We start from the raw sequence: 19,552 nt of genomic DNA, 5'->3' as shown, positions 1-19,552 counted from the left end.
TTTTTTTTTTTAAATACATTTACCCTCCCTCTAGAATTCCCAGTTACCACAACAGACGCCTGATGGAATACTCCTTGTCTATACTACCTTCTAAGTTACATTGCTTGTTTGTGGGTGTATTGTTTTTTCCCAAATGACTAGATGCAATAGAACCAAAGAATTGAGCTCTCTAATTATGAGATAACTTGTCATCTTCACATGTGGCTGAGTTACATCAATAAAATATTAAGGAATGTGATGCTGGATATATAAAAGAATAATTTTTTTCCTACCCTCCAAAATGGTGTTAGGCAGGTAGTCAGTGGATACTAAAAGTTGATTTTAAACATCATTCCCAATTTGATTGCCTGTTCTCCCTTTTTGTTACTGCTGACAAAAGTAATACTACTATGTACTATTACATTACTATTTCTAGTTTCATGATCTCGGTTGCATTGCCAATCTTATAATTTAGGAAACGTGTTAATTTAGTAACTGTGAATAAGTTCATATGCAAATATTGTAAAGTATTTTGTTCAGTGTGGGATATTTAAAAGGAGGTTTTACATAGAAATCATATAATATGTTCAAATCTTTTATAAACTTGAAGATAAAGTTGCTGGATTTAAAATGTTGTTTATTTCCTTGTGTAGCTATGTAGGAAACCTCTCCAGAGATGTGACTGAAGTACTTATACTTCAGTTATTCAGCCAGATTGGACCATGCAAAAGCTGTAAAATGATAACAGAGGTAAGGCCTTCCATTTCCAAATGGTTTCAAATATAGCATACTGGTTTTGCATAAAAATGCAGAAAATCAGATTGGCGGCATATCTCTGCAATGCTGGTGTATGGTAGAATGTGGCTTCCTAAGCAAGCTGTATTTGTAAAGCCCTGCACAGATACAAATTTATACCCAAAGATCCGGATATAAATTGGTATCCATGGAACCACTGGGCTCTCCCAGGAGCAGTAGCGGTGAAAGCAGCAGAATGTGGGGCTGCCACTCCCAGGACCCAACACCCTGTGCCGGCAGCTCCTCTCCTCCTCCATACTGTCCCCAGCCCTGCCCCTGGCCCTTCCATGCAGCTGTCTGCGTCTCCCCTCTAGGGGTGTGCATGCCACTTGAACACAGGAGCGCGACCAGGAACAGCTGCCGGTGAGCCTGGTACCTGCCCCAGTAGGCATGGATAGGGGCAGTACAGCTGCGCTGAGGAGCTGCTGGCGCGGGGTGCTGGCTAATGGGAGCAGAAGCCCCATGTTCTGCTCCTTTCGCTGCTGCCTTTCCTGTGAGAGCTGTGCAGTTCTGAGGATACTGATTTATATCTGTGACTCTCCGAATCCATGAATATAATTTTGTATCTGCGCAGGGCTCTATCTATTTGGACTCAACACTATGCATGACTCAGCAGTTGACAGTCTTTGAGCACAAGCTGACATCTGATGCAACAGAGTTTCTGTTGCCACGTACTCTTTAGGAATAAGCTCCTTCCAAGACAGTCTTCAGCTTGTATAATTGAGTATTAGCGTCCTTTGGTTTCATGACAACTTAATGGAAATTTCTAGCACTGGAGACATCTTAACCCAATCTTTATAGTTCTACATCTTTAATAACCATGGATGGTTAAATGGAGTTATAGTAAAAAATCTACTGTAGATAAATTCTCAGTCACGCATGTTCACTTCCTTACCCAGTGACTTTAGCAGCTGTCAATAAATAATCTAAAATGGATGAAGGGTTGAGATATTCCAGCGACTTTCACTGACCTAGTACTCTTCAGCCAGTCTGTTAGTTTATCCTTGAGTTATCTGACTTAGCTATCTAATATGAAAGAAAATAGCTCAGTAAGAGTAGAATCAGTGCCATTTTCTTAGTCAAATTACAGGTTTCACCTGTAATAAAGTATCCAAATGTGTGGGGCCCTTTTATGGCCTTTAAAGTGTGTGTGCATTCAAAGTTCAACCTGAAATTGGTGGCCTGTAGTAGTACCAAATATAAATGCTTGCTTTTAGAAATTATTAACTGGCATCTTTGTTTTGTCTGAGTTTTCAGATTGAGAGAAAACAGAAAATGGAATGTATGATGTTTCTCTTAGGGTGGCTCACTACAATCAGCATGATAACACTTGTATTTTATATTGTGTTTAATAGACTGCAAATATCTGAATGTCTGTGGAATTGCATCTCATTCAGATTTAGATTGAAATATTATGCTGGTGGTACAGTAGGTCAGTATAACAGCTATTAATTTGTGGAAATGCATTTCAAACCTAGTTTGAGTAATAGGTGCCTTAAAACACCTTTACTCCTTGTTCCCATTTGTACATGAGTACATAATTCACATTCAACTGGCAGACTCTTTTCCATAACTAGAATAGTGGGTGTATTGCAGGTGAAGACATGGCAAAACTATACTTATGTATACAGATTGAGTGGCACCTGCCTATCCTGTCCTTCTCTCTCTAAAATCAGTGTTTAGTTCTCATCTTTTCACAGGCACTAAACTAGCTCTCCTATTTAAAAGCATCTTGTTCAAGACCTAGTCACCAACTTCTCTCTCATCTCTCCCAGTGGAAATAGTATTGAATGTATCCATCTGTGATGGTGCATAGTTTCTTCCCCAGGACTAATTAGTGTGCTACTTTCCTTTGCTCTCAGCTCTATGCTTCCATTTTTGTTATCCCTCTTGTAGAAGACATGGACCAAATAGTAAAAAATTGACTAGAGATGTTGGGTGCCCATCTTGAGATGGCCTAAATGGGTTTGATTTTTTTTCAGAGAGTGGATGCTCAGTAATTTTTGCAAATTGGGACCTTTAAAGGTGTCTTGAATTGGACACCCAAAAACTGAGGTACCCCAAATCACTCCTTAAAAGGCCCTTTAATTGAAATGAGGGTGAAAATTGGGCAGGTTCTAATGGAAGAATAAACTCTAATACATGTACTAATGGATCCTTAGTTTCCTCCATTCTTCCTCTTCATGTAACAGGAATGTGATGGGGGGAGAGAGAAAGAGGGCATTAAGCCTCACTTATATCCGTGGTGTTTTGGGGCACCTGGGCACCTACCCCACTCTTGGTGGTTAGTGAAGCCATGAGACTGTGCAAACTCTAAGATATGCTTCCCAAGGCCTCCAGCCACATCCTGTCCTCCTCCTAACGTGTCCCTATCACAGGGGCTGAGAAGAGGGCCAGTGTAGAGACTACGTGGTGGCTCTGCACCAGCTGGCAGATGCCCCGTACTGAGGGTGTTTTGAAGGGCTGTTTCTGTCCTCTTCACTGTCCTATAGTGCTACGTTAGGGCCAAATTATCCAGTTCTCTTATGTCAATATCAGAGATGTGGGTGAGTGACTGCCTTCCTTTATATCCCTCTGGAAACTATATTTGAGCACATATTATCCCTTAAATAGGCATTTCTTTGTATCTGATACTTCGCATATGAACCAACAATTGGCAAATAATGATTAAAGTAGTGTGAAATAAAGACCCAGTCTCCACATTTTTGCTGGCATTACTGGAGAAAGTGCTGCTGTGCAAGAGCACGGTGGGTTAGCAATTAATTTACAACAGAAATTTTCCTATTCATCTAAAAGAAGGCAGAAGGGAAAATGAGGTTCTTACAGTGAACTGAATTTTGTTTTAACTGTTTTTCAGAACTTGCTTTATGAGCTCTTTGGTCCTGGGATTGTACATGGAATATCAGTAATGCAGATATCCCAGTGTAAAACTCCAACTTTGTGAAAAATGTTTGCAGTGTGCACTAAGCTTAAAACCTAGAGTTTTTGGATTTCATACTGTAATGATGATGATTACTATTTGATTGGCTTCTCAGAAGTCATTGACTTCCTTTACATTTAATGTCGCTGTTATATTTAATAAAATTGTTTAGCAATTAGTATTATTTAAAGTGACCTGAAGGGCAGATGGGGCTGTTTGTACCCTTCTTTTTCCCTGCCTCAAAAAGTCTAAAGAAAGTCCAACAGGTTTATCTGCTTGATTTTACATTACAATTTCAGGTCTTTCCAACCCCAGCAGTTCGTAGCATACAGTATGAAATAATTGGAGACCGTGTAGCATTATATCATCATAAGTATTGAGATTAAAGCTTGACCAGTTGTGAAGAGAGGATTTTTAGTCACTTTTACACTTTACTATTGACTCCTTCAAAAGATATTTGCATCCAACTGTTGACAAGATTGAATATTTTCACTTGTTGGAGCTAAAAGGTCTCCCACTCCAGTTTTCTGGTCTACCAAGGAGTCCTTTGGCAAATAAAGGAAAGATTTTGTCAATCAGGAGGAGGAAGAAAAACTTGGAGGGGATAGGAGAGAAATGATAAATCTATCGGGCTTTCTTTGTATGTTTTAAAGATGCTGAATTTCCCAAACCCATTTTTCCCCTCTGAAAGTAACCTTAAGGTAAATTGTTGTGTTAAGCTTAGTAGACTAATGCTAAATGAAGACTTGAAAAATGGATTTAACCTTGATAAGAAATGTCCAAAATATCTTCAAAAATAATTTTAAAAAATAAGAGTTCAATGTATTATTTTTAATGTTATTTTAAAGGTTATATCTAATACTAATGAAATAACATTGTTAAAGTTTCTAGCTATAAGTAATATTTTTTCCTGGATTTTCTTCTCAGCAACCCGATAGCAGAAGGGTCAACTCTTCTGTTGGATTTTCTGTTTTGCAGCATACAAGCAATGACCCTTATTGCTTTGTGGAATTTTATGAACACAGAGATGCAGCTGCTGCATTAGCTGCGATGAATGGGAGAAAAATTTTGGGAAAGGTAAGTTGTATAAAAAAAAGCTAAGGTTTAAGAAATTAGATTTATGTAAAATATTTAAATTATTATGTGAAGAATTTCACTGAAAACAATTCATCACAGTCTTGCTTAAAAAAATACATCCTCTGATGCCTTAAAAAAACTCTTTATCTTGCTATTGGAGGAGAACTTGTGTAGGTTAATATTTGTAAGTGGCCTTTGAGTGTACATTAATTTCTAGTTTTATGAATTTTGCTAAATCTGACATTTATTTTCAGGAGGTCAAAGTAAACTGGGCAACAACACCGAGTAGCCAGAAAAAAGATACATCCAGTAAGTAATACCACAGTATTACATTCTGAAATATTTGTATAGAGATTAGTGTAAAAATAGGTTGCAGTGACAAATATCTAAATATTATTGTATTTTACCTCTCATGCTGAGTTTTAATAGCAGAAATACCCACATTTGTGTTTACAATTGAAGTCTTAAAAGGTTCCCTGTATTTTACTCTATTTTACAAATGGTGGAAACTAAAGAACATAAGAATGACCATCCTGGGTCAGACTAATGGTCCATGTAGCCTAGTATCCTGTCTTCTGACAATGGCCAATCCCAGATGCTTCAGAGGGAATGAACAAAACTGGGCAATTATTGAGTGATCCATCCTGTCTTGTCCAGACCCAGAATCTGGCAGTCTGAGGCTTAGGGACAGTGAGAACATGGGGTTGAATCCTGAACCATCTAGGCTAATAGCCATTAATGGACTTATCCTCCGTGAATTTACCTAAATCTTTTTTGAGCCCAGTTATATTTTTGGCCTTTACAACATCCCCAGCAATGAGTTCCCACAGGCTGACAGTGCATTGTGTGAAGTGCTTCCTTATATTTGTTTTAAACCTGCTGCCTATTAATTTCATCATGTGATCCCAATTACTTCTGTTATGTGAAGGGGTAAATAACACTTCATTTCACTTTCTCCACACCATTCATGATTTTATAGACCCCTGTCATATCCCCCCTTAGTTGTCTCTGCTAAGTTGAACAGTCCTGAGTCTTTTTTTTTTTTTTTAATCTCTCTTCATATGGAAACTATTCCATACCCCTGTTACTTTGGTTACCCTTCTCTGTACCTTTTCCAATTCAAATATATCTTTTTTGAGATGGGGCAACCAGAACTGCATGCAGTATTCAAGGTGTTCACGTACCATGGACTTATATAGTGTCATTATGATATTATCTGTCCCTTTCCTAATGGTGCTTAACATCCTGTTAGCTGTCTTGACTGCTGCTGCATATTGAGCACATTTTCAGAGAACTACAATTACTCCAAGATCTCTTTCTGGAGTTGTAATAGCTAATTTAGTCCCTGTCATTTTGTATTTATATGTGGGATTATGTTTTCCAATGTGCATAACTTTGCATTTATCAACATTGAATTGCATCTGCGATTTTGTTGCCCAGTCACCCAGTTTTGCGAGATCCCTTTTAGCTCTTCACAGTTAGCTTTGGGCTTAATTATCGTGAGTAATTTTGTATCATCTGCAAACTTTGCTACCTCACTGTTTACACCCTTTTCCAGATCATTTATGAATATGTTGAAAACAGCTCTAGTCCCAGTACAAATTCTTGGGAGACCCTGCTGTTTACCTCTCTTCACTGTAAAAACTGAACTTTTATTCCTACCCTTTGTTTCCTGTGTTTCAACCAGTGACTGATCCAAGCGAGGACCTTTAGCTCTTATCCTATGACTCCTTACTTTGCTTAAGAGCCTTTGGTGAGGGAACTTGTCAAAGGCTCTATGAAAGTCCAAGTACACTATATGCACCGGATCCCCCTTGTCCACATGTTTGACACCCTCAAAGAATTCTAATAGATTGGTGAGACACGATTTCTCTTTACAAAAGGCATGTTGACTTTTTTCCAACAAATCATGTTCATCAGTCTCTCTCATAATTCTGTTCTTTGCTATAGTTTCTACCAGTTTGCCTGGTAGTGCAGTTAGATTTACTGGCTGGTAATTGACAGGATCACCTCTGGAGCCTTTTTAAAAATCTCAGGTGGAGAAGTTAAATTGCTGTTGAATGCCTGATGGAATCCTTGAATTAAATTTCTTGGGAGTTCCTGGATCCCAGTTCTTTGCTCAAACTCACTTTTTCAGAAGTATGCAAGGAGTTAAATTGCTAGATAGCAGTTAAATATTTGATTAGATAATGCTTTATTTGCAGATCACTTCCATGTGTTTGTTGGGGATTTAAGTCCAGAAATAACAACAGAAGACATCAAGTCAGCATTTGCTCCTTTTGGTAAAATATCGTAAGTATCATAATCAATATTGCAAACATCAGTTCAGGGAAAACTCTAGCATAAGTTTGTTTTTTGTCTGAAATGGTATTTCTTCATCTTTTTGCAGATTTGTGTGATAAGATTTTCATTATATTGGGGTGGATGGTGAGATGTCTGCATTTCAGGTTGTGCATCACATGTTTATAAATACATTTAATGAATTCTGTTCTCCAATCTTGTTGAAAGCAGTATGCTTTTAACCTAATTTACATATAAAGGTCATTCCGGTTTTTAATTGAATAACCAGAAAAATTACAAATCAACAGCTTTTGTTAGTGTGACTAATTTTTTTGCCTAGTGTTTGCGTGCAGAATAGTGATTTCAAAAATTACAAGTGGGTGTATTCCATCAGACTTGCCTATAGGCAGTATAGGAAAGCAGGTAAATATCAAGGTGTAATTTTGTGATGCATTAAGTGTAGCTAGTTGTAAAACTTAGCGAAGTTGTGAACATATCTTGTATAATGTAAGTTTTTTTTCCTGAAGTATGAAATAACTTTTCAATTAATAGAAGGGGGGTTAAGTTAAAAGTGCTGTATTTCAATGAAAAAATGCTGTGTTTATATTTGTGCACACTTCTGCCAGTTGAGGGATAAATACCTATCTATACTACATTTTAGAGGTTAGATTTCAAAACAGCTATTGTGTTTTAATTGAACATGTTAAACATTACAAGAATTCTTGAAGTGCTAAAGCATGTATGTGTCTTTGAATAAGGTAGTGGCTTCAAAAAAGTACATTGATCTCATATAACTTTCTTTTTAAATCCTTTAAAAAAAAAAGTTACACTTGAACTTTTTGTGCTACTTTACAGGACTATATTTCTGCTAAGAACAAAAATTCTCATTTTTCTTGCTCTGTACACTTTTAAATGAACCATAAACCTTATTTCTTATCTTCTGCTATTTTGTTGTGTACTTTGCTTTTTATCTCTAAATGTGGTAAGTAGTACTGTTTAAAAATCAATATAAAAAAATACAGGTTTCTGTTTCTCAGTCTATATTTATACCTGAGACCTGCAGTTTTTCTAAAGTCCAAGTCACAATTAAAAGTAATAGCATTCTGGTTATTTTGCAGAATTGCTCATAAGAATGGACAGGATCTTGAAGGCTAACTGCAAGGAACTGTGCACACTGGAACTCAGTTGTAGATTTTTTCTCATTTCTATTTATTCTTATTATACATTATTTATATATACATATTTTAGTATTTACATTTTAACATTCTATATTCAGTGCAGTTCTATATTTCCAATCATTTTAACTTACTCACTAAAAATTTCTGTGTAAATTTGTTGTTTTCGTACTGGTGTGCTTAGCATTGTTGTTAGTTTTATTATCCTTTCTTAAATTTCTGAAAATGTCAATTTTTCAAAATTTACAGCTGCCCAAACTCCAAAATGATGGTAGAGAATTGACCAAGAAAAATAAAGAAATCTGTTAACCAGGCCATGTATGCCTTTTAATTCCTATTTTTTTTCCTCTTTTCCAATTTTTTAATATTTCATATATTTTGTATCACTAGGCAGGAGACATTTAACTATTTAGAAAATGCATGGTAAAGTAGATAGAACTGTTACAGTAATTTATAGAACAGTAAACCTTAGAGGATCTTAGCTAATAGAATTTTAGAAAAGGAAACTTTGTTCCTTTTTAAACTTCGAATTTGAGCATTTTAGTTTTAGCCAGAAGAGGTTATGTGGATAGGTTGCATGTTTATTACATGTTATTTTTTTGTCCTACTGCTTTTTTCTAACAGGTAAAGAAGCAATAGGGAGAGTTTAGGAATGGCTATAGTTTTAGGGCTAACTGAATTTATAAAAAAAAGAAAAACAAATATGCTCACAATACAGTGTGTGTGGTTCCTTTTAGTTTTTATTTTGAAGATTAATAATAATTCCCTCATACAGCTGTGCTTCTTTTCACAGGGATGCACGGGTAGTTAAAGATATGGCAACTGGAAAATCAAAAGGCTATGGTTTTGTATCATTTTATAATAAACTGGTGAGTAACTACGCTGCAGGAATAATCTTTATACAGATTAGTATTTATGCAAAGCAGTGATTAAAGAGACTTGAAGTCATCTATATTTGGGGGCGGGGCAGGGGAAGTCGAAAGTTTCAAATACTAATCCTGCCAGAGTCATCCCACCAATTTTTATAATTTTACAGATTTTTTCCCCCCTATTTTTTTTTAAAAAAGTTTTTTCCCTGCCTCTTTTGCTGTGATACCTTTACTAAGGATCCCTTTCCCAAGGGAAATGAATTGATCATTTAGAGGAAAATATTGAAATTGACTATAAACAAAGTACTGTCAAAGAAAAGGTAAAAGTGAAGAGATTCCTTCCCCTCCCCCACAGTAATCTTAAATATAGTAGTAATGGGTAAAAATATTTCAGACAGAAGTGACTTACATTGACTATCCCTTTAATAGGATAGCTAAAAATCTTATTTTTTTTAGAATTATGTTAAATAAATAGTGTCCATAGTTAATGGTACATCCTCACTATTTATGACAACAAAGTGCTTTTTATAAAGAGTAATTTTAAGTTATGCCATATGCTAACTAGACTATCTGAGAACATATTGTGAAATGAATTGCCCACACAAGGTAGCTGTGAGAAACAGAGCTATTTTTATACAAAAGTACTTGACGGATTGTTTACATGACTCCTCCATATTGCCTTCCTAAGCCTGTTTTGTGTATTGAAAAAGACAAATGTACAAATATTTCAGGATCTTGGGATTATAACAAACATACATCTAGTGCTTTGTTGCTGGAAGTATTTCACATAGTTTTTTCATTTTTGTAATGTTGAATGAAGTTCAGTGATTTCATCGTTAAAAGGACATTCCATGATGAACATCATAATAAATCTTGGTTTATTAAAATTGAAAACACTGAAACTCTCGTTTACATTTTACCATTATGCTTTGTCTAATTGGCGTTCCTTAATACAGACAGCAAAGGTAGATTTTTTTTATTTTTTTTTATTTTCTGGTTCTCTTGCATTATCATAAGACTGTTTCAATTTCCAGCCCTGCAGAAAAATGCTGAGACTATTTATATTTATATAGAGCCTAAATTACATGATTGTTCCTTTTTTAACAGCGTACCACTGAAAACACAGTTCAGTTTGGAACTTAGTATTTTCTTAGTGTCAAATAGGAGCACATAATTTTGTACCAGATACTTTAATTAAAAAACAACAACAAAACTCTAACTGATAAGAATACCAAAAAAAGGCTGGGTTTGTTACTTTCTTGAGTAGTAGTCTATGTAGATCACCTGCTGCTTATTTTAAGTGGAAATTAGTGTTTTAAAAATTACTTCCTGCATGTGCCTGTCTCTTTTTATCTGGTATCCCTCCCTTTCTCTGTCATATTTGAGTCTTATTTTCTTCCAAAAACATGAAACACATAGAGCCAAACCTACAAAGTTCTGAGTGCTTTGTGCTGTTCAGTCCTGAAAGTGCTCAGCACACTGTGGGACCAGGATCACTGTTATATCTCATCTGCTTCTGTTCCTGCTTTTGTCTTTAAGTTCCTCCGAATTTCCATCCACGTATTCTCAGCTTTGCACCTTGCAGTTCAGGGAGATGGAACCTGTCCTAGCCCCCATGACTTGAAACAGTCTTCTAAACCGTGCCCTGTATGACTGTCTCTCCTCCTTCAAAGTATCTGTATTTAGGGGTGCACTTGTGAATTACGTCTGAATTAAGCTGTTCATACTGTTGGCTGTGTTTATTTTCCATGTTTGTATGATGATGTTTGCTCTTATGGCTCTGTAAATGTTGGATTGTGTTCAGAGGTAATGTAAGTTGAATACCACGAAGGGGCAAACAGGAGGCTGTATCAGGGAAAAATGGATGACATGAGGTTGTTAGGTTGGGTGGTAGAGAAGGTAGGGCCAATCTTAGCTTTGCAAATTCCTCTTGCATACAGTTCCGCCTTCCCAGAATGTAGTATTTCCTCTTATATCACCATTTACTACCAAAATTTAACCACTATGCAACCAAGTTGATAATGGTTTTGAACACGAAGATGCAATACCCTTTTTGCAAGAATTCCTTCTTGATACATAATTTGTCACACTGGAAATCTGTGGGTCAGGAGCGTATTCATTATGAATATTCTAGATAAAGGAATAAGATCAACGAAATTCATAATTGTTTATGAAAGTTTTTCTATATCCAAGTATAATAGATCCTTGTTACTTTCCATCTGTTTGTTAAATGCTTTTTTGCATACTGCGTTCCCCATATAGTTGTTGGTAAGAGGCTAATTATAGTATTATTTGAGCTTTGTAAACTAAACTCTTACATTTTGGGTTAATTTATTTTAGTTAAGGTTGCTTTTGGTAGACGTGACCTTTTTATAACGTTGATCGGGAGACCACTGGGTATTCAATTATAGGCTTTGTTTCTGTTTGCTTGTCTAGGTATAATATCCTTGCTATATACATGGCTTCCCTTGTCTTCTGTTGTGTATTCTGTGCATTGGAAATAGCAGTTCACTAGTGAAGTAATTTTTTCATTACTGGATTTTGATGTTACTGCAAAATTTTATAATGTAGCTGCTTTAATATATTAAATGCCCGAAGCCTTGAAAACTGCAGTAACTTTATTAGTAACTGGTATTGCTGCTATATGTAAATTAATCCCAATGACAAACGAGTGCATTCTCAAAAATAGTAGGCTTACCTATCTTCTTTCCTTGTCCATGAACATTGAATGAGTCTTAATTTTGATGTCCTTCAGGATGCAGAAAATGCAATTGTGCACATGGGAGGCCAGTGGTTGGGCGGCCGTCAAATCAGAACTAACTGGGCAACACGAAAACCACCTGCTCCTAAAAGTACACAAGAAAGTAAGATGCTTGTATTAACCTTGTATTAGCTCTCCAGCACATGTACTGTTATGCTGGACATGACAATGTTCAGTTAGCAATACCCTTAAGCCATCAAATTTACTTAACTAATAATTCAGTATGTGTTTGACTCCCACATATTCAGGAATAAAAGGCCTAGTATATTAAATCATTATCATTCTTATTTTTCCTGTTGATTTGTCTTAAAATATTGAGCAGATTTGTCAACTGTATAATTTTATAATTATATAAAAATTATTGGAAACCAAATCCTGTTTTAATGTTTTAAAATGACCCTTTCTATGTGCAGATAGCACGAAACAACTGAGATTTGAAGATGTAGTAAATCAGTCAAGTCCAAAAAATTGTACTGTTTACTGTGGAGGAATTGCCTCTGGACTAACAGGTATGAGCACTTTTATTGGGGGTACGGGAGACGTGTTAAACAATTAATGCGTTTTCAGCCCCCAAGGTTGCTAATGAATTGGTTGAAAATGTCATCTGTTATAGATCAACTTATGAGGCAGACGTTTTCACCATTTGGACAGATTATGGAAATAAGAGTTTTTCCAGAAAAAGGGTACTCATTTGTCAGGTAAGGCCATTAAACTAAATCTACGATTGTTTAATATATTAGTATTTCATGTATTGTTCTGTAACATGTACTTGAATTAGCAGTGCTGTTAAATTAAAAGCTCTCGCAGTATGCAAAAAAATTGATATATATTTGTAGGAGAAATTGAAGCTTTAAAGGTCATGGGCATTTGCTCCTCAGAAAATAAAGGCCTACAAAGGCAGCCAAAATTTGGTGTAAGATTTTTGCATTTCTTGTGATTAGAGTTGTCTGAATATCTTTCTTATTGATTGATTTTTGATTTGCTGGTCATTGTGGGTAAGGTGGTGTCAACCCAAAACACAACATTTTAAACTTTCAGCAAACTGAAAAGTGGAAAAAAAATAAATAAAACCTCAAAACTTGTTTAGATTTTGAGTTATTAAAAATGAAATTGAAGTACATTTCTAAACAAAGTTTTTTTGGATTTTTTTGTTTTAAACTATCTTGACAAATTCAACACACGTTCACAGATGTTTCTACTGAACCAAATCTGTATTTGGAGGGAAGAAGGGGAGGAGAGTCAGTCAACAATTTTTCACCCAGTTCTACTTCTGATGCATGCATGCAGTCACAGTTCTTTAAAGTAATAGCACTATCAATTATAGTAAAACATAATATTAATTTCTTTTCTATCTTATCTCTAGGTTTTCAACCCATGAAAGTGCAGCACATGCTATTGTTTCAGTCAATGGAACTACAATTGAAGGACATGTTGTTAAATGCTATTGGGGTAAAGAATCCCCTGATATGACTAAAAACTTTCAACAGGTAATTTAAATTTAAAATCTGGTTTTAGTAACGTGTGTGTTTTGCATAAGCCAGCTGTGTTACGTGTAAGATCGTTATTTCTCCCCATTGATAATTACTAATTTAATAATAATGTAAGACATTTAGTGAAATTGCATGGTGTGGTCTTTTTGGTACTACACATTGCAGTTCACTACCAGGTTGGGCTTGCGGCTTTGTAGGAACAATTTCTTGTATGATTCAAGATGGGAAGCAGCTTTGGGAAATATCTGAATTCTAGCTAATTGAGCTACTGAAGACTAGCTCCATCCCCAATCAATTATTCTATGGTGGTAATGAAACCTTAAATTCCTTATTGCAAAGGCAGTTCTGTTTTCAATAATTAAAGCAAAGAATTGTAACTCCAGCAGTATCATAACTCCATAGATTAAGGTTTTGCCCTTGCCAGAAACCTTAAATTTAATACCTCTGTAAGGGTACATCCACACTACACGCCGGATTGATGGGTAGCGATCGATCTGTTGGGGATCGATATCTCACGTCTCATCTGGACGTGATAAATCGATCCCTGAATGTGCTCCCATCGACTCCGGAACTCCACCAGGGCGAAAAGCGGAGTCAACGGGGGAGCCATGGCTGTCGATCCCGTGCTGTGAGGACGGGAGGTAAGTCGAAATAAGATACGTCGACTTCAGCTACACTATTCCTATAGCTGAAGTTGCGTATCTTACATCGACACACAAACACCCATCCTCCCAACCCCAGTGTAGACCAGGCCTAAGAGTTGTACTATGAACTTTTTTTTTTTGGGCTAGGTTGACTACAGTCAGTGGGGGCAATGGAGTCAAGTCTATGGAAATCCACAGCAGTATGGGCAATATATGGCCAACGGATGGCAAGTACCACCTTATGGAATGTATGGTCAAGCGTGGAATCAACAGGGATTTGGAGTAGAGTAAGTGTTTATATTTGTTTCAAATATTTTAAAAAAGGTGTGTTGCAGTTCTCCAGGAATGTTAAAACTCTCCAGTGAGCCTCACTTCAGATTAATTTGGTATCAGGAGTGCTCTTGTCTTCAAGCCTTTCTGGCCAAACCCTCTGCACTAGAAAGCTTAAGTCTGTTGAATTTCATTTACCTAAGTGGCATACTAACTCTGAAGGGTATGATCCACCTAACTGATCATTCATCTGCTCTTAAGAGTATTTAAAATATATGTCCAGAGCAGTTTTTTTAAAAACATTGTCTTAATTGTATAATATTCTCCTGATGATTTCACAGTAATATTTTTCACTGCTGACTTGTCAGCATGTTCCCCCTCTCCCACCCAGAGGTGTCTCCATTATGTTTTCCTTTTTTATACATTAGTGATGTTGATAGAAGTTTGCACAGCTCTTGGAATAATGTTAACTCTTGCTGTAAAATCAGCTGAGAAGTTGATGTTGTTTGTCTGTTCCCAAGTGTGTTTCTTCAATTAAGTGGCTTCAGACTGATTATGTTGCATTTATATTTCCATTTGAAATAAAGCCAGAGAAACTTGGCTATGGCTACAGCAAGAATTTATATTTAAGTACTACATAAAATCTGTTTAACTTGATTAACTTAGATTTAATTTTAGTATTAAAGGCTTTCTTGCATTTGAATATTAATGGAAAAGGTGCAATACATATTGCTGAGTTTATAAAATTAAGTTGCTCCAAATGCTACCAAGTTGCCAAGTCATCAGCTCCTGTAGATAAGAAAACTGTATAGGGTCTGGAGAGCTCTTGAAACAAATGGAATGTTTCTTCTCCATCTGAGGGAAACCAAATTCTGTCTGTTTTTTGTTTAACTTAAATGGGGGCATTTAAAATTGATTTCCTTAATAATTCCCTTTTATGTATTTGAACAATACCTTTCTGCTTTGGAGATTGCTAGCCCGTGCAGCTAGTATGTAGGTTTCTTGGCTTGTGGTTTTTTCCAGAAGGCGGCATGTTTTAGGAGAAGAACCTAAAATCTTCCTATATGTGCATTATATTTGTGAGAAGCTGGGAAGCTTTTGACCTTGGCAGGAGTAGAAGGTAACAGAAGCAATATCAGATTTTGCATCTCTTTGTAAATAACTTGATTGGCTTGCCTTTTTTTGTTTGTTTTTAAAGCCAATCTCCATCTGCTGCCTGGATGGGTGGATTTGGTGCTCAGCCTGCCCAGGGACAAGCTGCTCCTGTAATACCTAATCAAGCTGGATATGGTATGGCAAGTTACCAAACACAGTGAGCTGGGACTCTATTTAAATGTGTGTATTTCATGATAGGCTTCAGTTTCCAGTGATACTCTGAAGACTGGAATGTAGACACCGGAAGAAGAAAATATTTATTTTAAAAATGGAAATGTTTGGAACCTTTAGCACAGCTTTGCTTTGGTGAAGAACACACATGTCTTCTAGTTCTGCCTTTTTAAGTTTTTGTTCATGATGGATATGAACATTTTTTTCTTTGTGTACAAAAGCTAAAATAAAGTCAATAAAGACAATTCTGACTACAAATTTTGATATAGTAGGATAAATGGCTAATGAATTTGAACCTTAGATTACCATTCCATTTTTTTGTTCTGTCTTCAGTGTTTTACATCCCTGTGCTTTTTAAGAGAAATGACTTTTGAAATACAGTAAGTTGTTTTCAGTTAAACACAAATCCTGAAATTTAACTGTGGACCAATCATTACACCCTGTAAGACAGTAGTGGTTTTTCAACAAATATGAGGGCATCATTCAGAAAACATACATGCTCTTGGAAATATTTTTTTAAATATTTAATTTTTCTATGTGCTTAAAGAAGCTGAAGTCTGATACAAAATAAACTTTCAATCTAAGCTGAAAAACACTACTGTCTGAGTTATTTGAGCAAATTTTGCTGTCCACATTCAGGCACATACTAAAACTTTTCAAATCACTGGTTTGCTTTTTAAAACTATAGTAATTGCATTTAATTTTGAGAAGCAAAAATGTTTTTGCAAGTATGGTGTTTGTATTAGTCAGGCAGTCATACTTGTGCTTTTTACATAAAGTTTGAAGGCTACACATTGTAAATATTTAATAACTACAATGTTTCAAAAGCATGCTCAAACATAGAAGTAGCTTGTAATTATTCAAAGTAATACTTAATATACTCTACTGCTTTAAATGCAGTAGACTGACAAGAATGTGCAAGACTGACATTTCCAAAGTTGGCTATTATGTAAAGTTACATAAATTACTATACAAAGAGCCTTAATTTTAATTTCATAAATCTTTAATGCATCACATTTTTGTCATTAGAAATCTGAATTTTTTGCTTTACATTATTGGGTATGTAAATACCTTTGTTAACAACCTTGTAAACCTATTTCAAGGTTGTTATAAGTTGTATAGTATCTTGAGTGTTTTGAAAAATCTTGGGATGTTTTTTAAGTCTAGAAATATTTTGCCCAAGAATTTTTTAACAAGATTGTTAAAAACATCTTATTTTACAGAATATTCAATGTGCCATTTGGTAAATGGAGATGCAGTTGAAACAGTACACTGAGTTGTGACTTATTTTTAACTAAAGTTTTTGTCTTTATGGGTGGTTTGCATGTGATGAACCTGTACAGAGGCTGGGTTGTTTGTGTACTGAGTGTGTAAATGGATAAATCATGAAGATGTTTAAATGGTAAACTTGGGTTATTTCTGAATTACTTTATGGATACATTGATATAAACTGCCTCAATAAATTTGAAGTTGAAAATGAATGTAAGTTAGCTATAAGTACTGTGTTTTACCTGTGACAGCTAGGGGGTGCAAATGTTTCAGCTGTATATTTGAATACACTGAGACAAGCACTGATTTTTAAAAAAGCATATAGGACATGCTGTGGTAGTCCCGTGAAGTAAACTTGCATTAAAAATGGATTGTTGCATTTAAAGGGTTTACAATTCCAGAAGAAAGTCTGAGAATCTGGATATTTTAGTCTGTTCTATTTCTTTCATAGATATTTTAGTTTCAAGTTAGAATAGGATTTTGAAATGGAAAATTACTTTAATATTACAAATCTAGCCAAGTAGTTAAAATGACTACACATCTTACTGTTTCAGAGAATCGAATGGTTTATTCATTCCTTTTGCAGCCAAATTACTTACAGAACCCTTATCTCTTGGATCAAGTTGAAAGGAAGGAGTTCTAACAGAAACTAAACAGTGAGCTAAATTATAACTGCAGATACATATATGCAACTCTGATGCACACCTTATGCATGCAATAGTGTCTGGAGTCAATGTGGAACCCTAAGAGCTTGTGATGGCAGAAGTTGGGCCTTTATCTCTCTTTCTCCTTTACCTGCTGTTCTACTAAAGCTAGAAATTTGGCTAAATTTTGTATATATGTGTATCTTGAAGCGAAGATTGGCTAATACATTGTAGTCTAAAAATTTCACAAGTAAGTCTGACTTTTTATAATGTTGATCTAGTTAAAAAAATTTAATGAATCCTGAGTTATTTGAATTTGCAAGTTACTTTAAGGTTTGTTATTTGCTTCCGTGTAAAGTGTGGGGTTTCTCCTTAAGGCTAGGTGTTGGAATGTAGCTAAAGCGGTAAAATTGTTTGTGTTTTGAGTTTGTACTGTAACTTGAGCAGTATGTTCTTTCATGAGTTTACTCAATATTTGATGCTGCCGGTACATCACCACATAAACACCCCATTGAAATTGGGAAGAAAACTAAGGCCTTGATCCTGCAAGATCTCAGCACATAGATCTTAGAAGTGTGATATGCCCACTGCAGGAAAGGGCCCTAACTGAAGTCTCTTTTCTTCCTCCTGAGAGGCACAGTACACCGCTACCTCGATATAACCTCACCCAATATAACACAAATTTGAATATAACCTGGTAAAGCAGTGCTCCGGGGGTGCGGGGCTGCGCATTCCGGTGGATCAAAGCAAATTCGATATAACACGGTTTCACCTATAACACGGTAAATTTTTTGGCTCCCAGGGACAGCATTATATCGAGGTAGAGGTGTATTTGTCTTTCTCAGTTAGTTTCTTCTAATTGTTTTTTTTAATGCAGCTTTTCTTTAACACTGATATTTCTTTGCAGAATACTCAAGATACAGGAGTCTCCAGTGTCTTTAGACTAATAATTCCATAATACCATGAGGAAGAGTTTATACTTTGATTGCTTTATTCTCAGTAACATTCATGAATACACCAGTGACAGTTACCTTTCATTTTTTTTGGCACCAAAGAGCCTCTTGCACCATTCTGTTTTATGAATGACTATGTTGTAATCCACCATGCTCTCCAGTTGCCGAAGTCAACTACTACATTACCCCTTGCAACTAGGATTCTGGATTTCAAACAACATTGAGTTTTCGTGGCTGAAGTTGATGGGTGAACTTGAGGCAAGGTTGTAATCAATGTTTTCAGAAAACATTTAAATAAAAGCAAAAAGTTATAAATGGTTTATCCTGTATTGTCATTTAAGCTGTCATCCCTCTACTTCTTACTGTAAATTCTTAGCAATAATACAAGACTGAACTTGTAAACTATGTGCATGCATTTATATATATAAGGTATTTTCTATACATATAATTTAAAAATACTTATTTCATACAGATCACTGTTAAATGTGTTAATGTCACAATGTTTAAAGTTGCACATGAAACCTAACTCCTGCCTCCTTGAGCATATGAATTCCAATAGTCTTCAGTTACTATCTTTTTCTGCAGAACCATCCCATTCCTCGCTCATTCTGAAAGATTGATGAGATCATTGTGTTGAAACCACTTCACTCATTTCATATATCAACTAACTTTTTTTGCGGTGAATTAAGCTGGGTCCTGCATAAAAAGTAGTATGATTGACTAATAAAAGGCTGTCCTGTGTCTACATAAGGGGCAGAGTTAAGATGCAGTGGGGAACATAATCTTCTGGCATTATGAGTTTTCAGTGCTTCATGTGTTAAGTGATAAATTTCTTTTATCATGTAGAACTGTTTTGTGGATAGCATTGAAATGCTTTGTCCTGCACAGTATGTATATTCCAATGAAGCAAGCAAGGGCTCTGTTTGCTGTAATTTATTTTACAGTAGATTAGACAAGGTTCTTTCAAAACTCTGTTTCATGCCATTTGAACCTTCACAAATAATCTCCCTGTGTCTACATATGATATAAATTATAGTTTCCTGCTAGTATGACATCAGTAGGAAGCTTATTACATTGTAAATTGACTGCAAATTTATATA

General features: G+C 35.7%; 1 protein-coding gene across 4 annotated transcripts in view; it reads left to right on the top strand.

Moving 5' to 3' along the window:
- Window positions 1-18,772, top strand: part of TIAL1 (TIA1 cytotoxic granule associated RNA binding protein like 1) — a 28,027-nt gene extending 9,255 nt beyond the window's left edge. Inside the window, exons 2-14 of one of the 4 annotated variants that reach the window (XM_030568179.1) lie at window positions 633-729; window positions 4,622-4,771; window positions 5,026-5,080; window positions 6,976-7,063; window positions 9,020-9,095; window positions 11,851-11,959; window positions 12,270-12,365; window positions 12,470-12,554; window positions 13,220-13,343; window positions 14,138-14,277; window positions 15,459-15,550; window positions 17,442-17,511; window positions 18,407-18,772. In XM_030568179.1, the coding sequence (XP_030424039.1) occupies window positions 633-729; window positions 4,622-4,771; window positions 5,026-5,080; window positions 6,976-7,063; window positions 9,020-9,095; window positions 11,851-11,959; window positions 12,270-12,365; window positions 12,470-12,554; window positions 13,220-13,343; window positions 14,138-14,277; window positions 15,459-15,550; window positions 17,442-17,482 (1,153 nt within the window). In that variant the 3' untranslated portion in view covers window positions 17,483-17,511; window positions 18,407-18,772. Of the gene's footprint in view, window positions 1-632; window positions 730-4,621; window positions 4,772-5,025; window positions 5,081-6,975; window positions 7,064-9,019; window positions 9,096-11,850; window positions 11,960-12,269; window positions 12,366-12,469; window positions 12,555-13,219; window positions 13,344-14,137; window positions 14,278-15,458; window positions 17,068-17,441; window positions 18,214-18,406 lie in introns of those variants that run through there. The other 3 variants (XM_030568180.1, XM_030568183.1, XM_030568182.1) reach the window with 3 other exon arrangements.
- The last annotated feature ends 780 nt before the right edge of the window (window positions 18,773-19,552 follow it).

Source organism: Gopherus evgoodei, chromosome 7 (assembly GCF_007399415.2).
Source record: "Gopherus evgoodei ecotype Sinaloan lineage chromosome 7, rGopEvg1_v1.p, whole genome shotgun sequence".
NCBI lineage: Eukaryota > Metazoa > Chordata > Testudines > Testudinidae > Gopherus > Gopherus evgoodei.
Note: the sequence above shows the minus strand (reverse complement) of the source record. Positions and strands in the feature narration are given on the sequence as shown.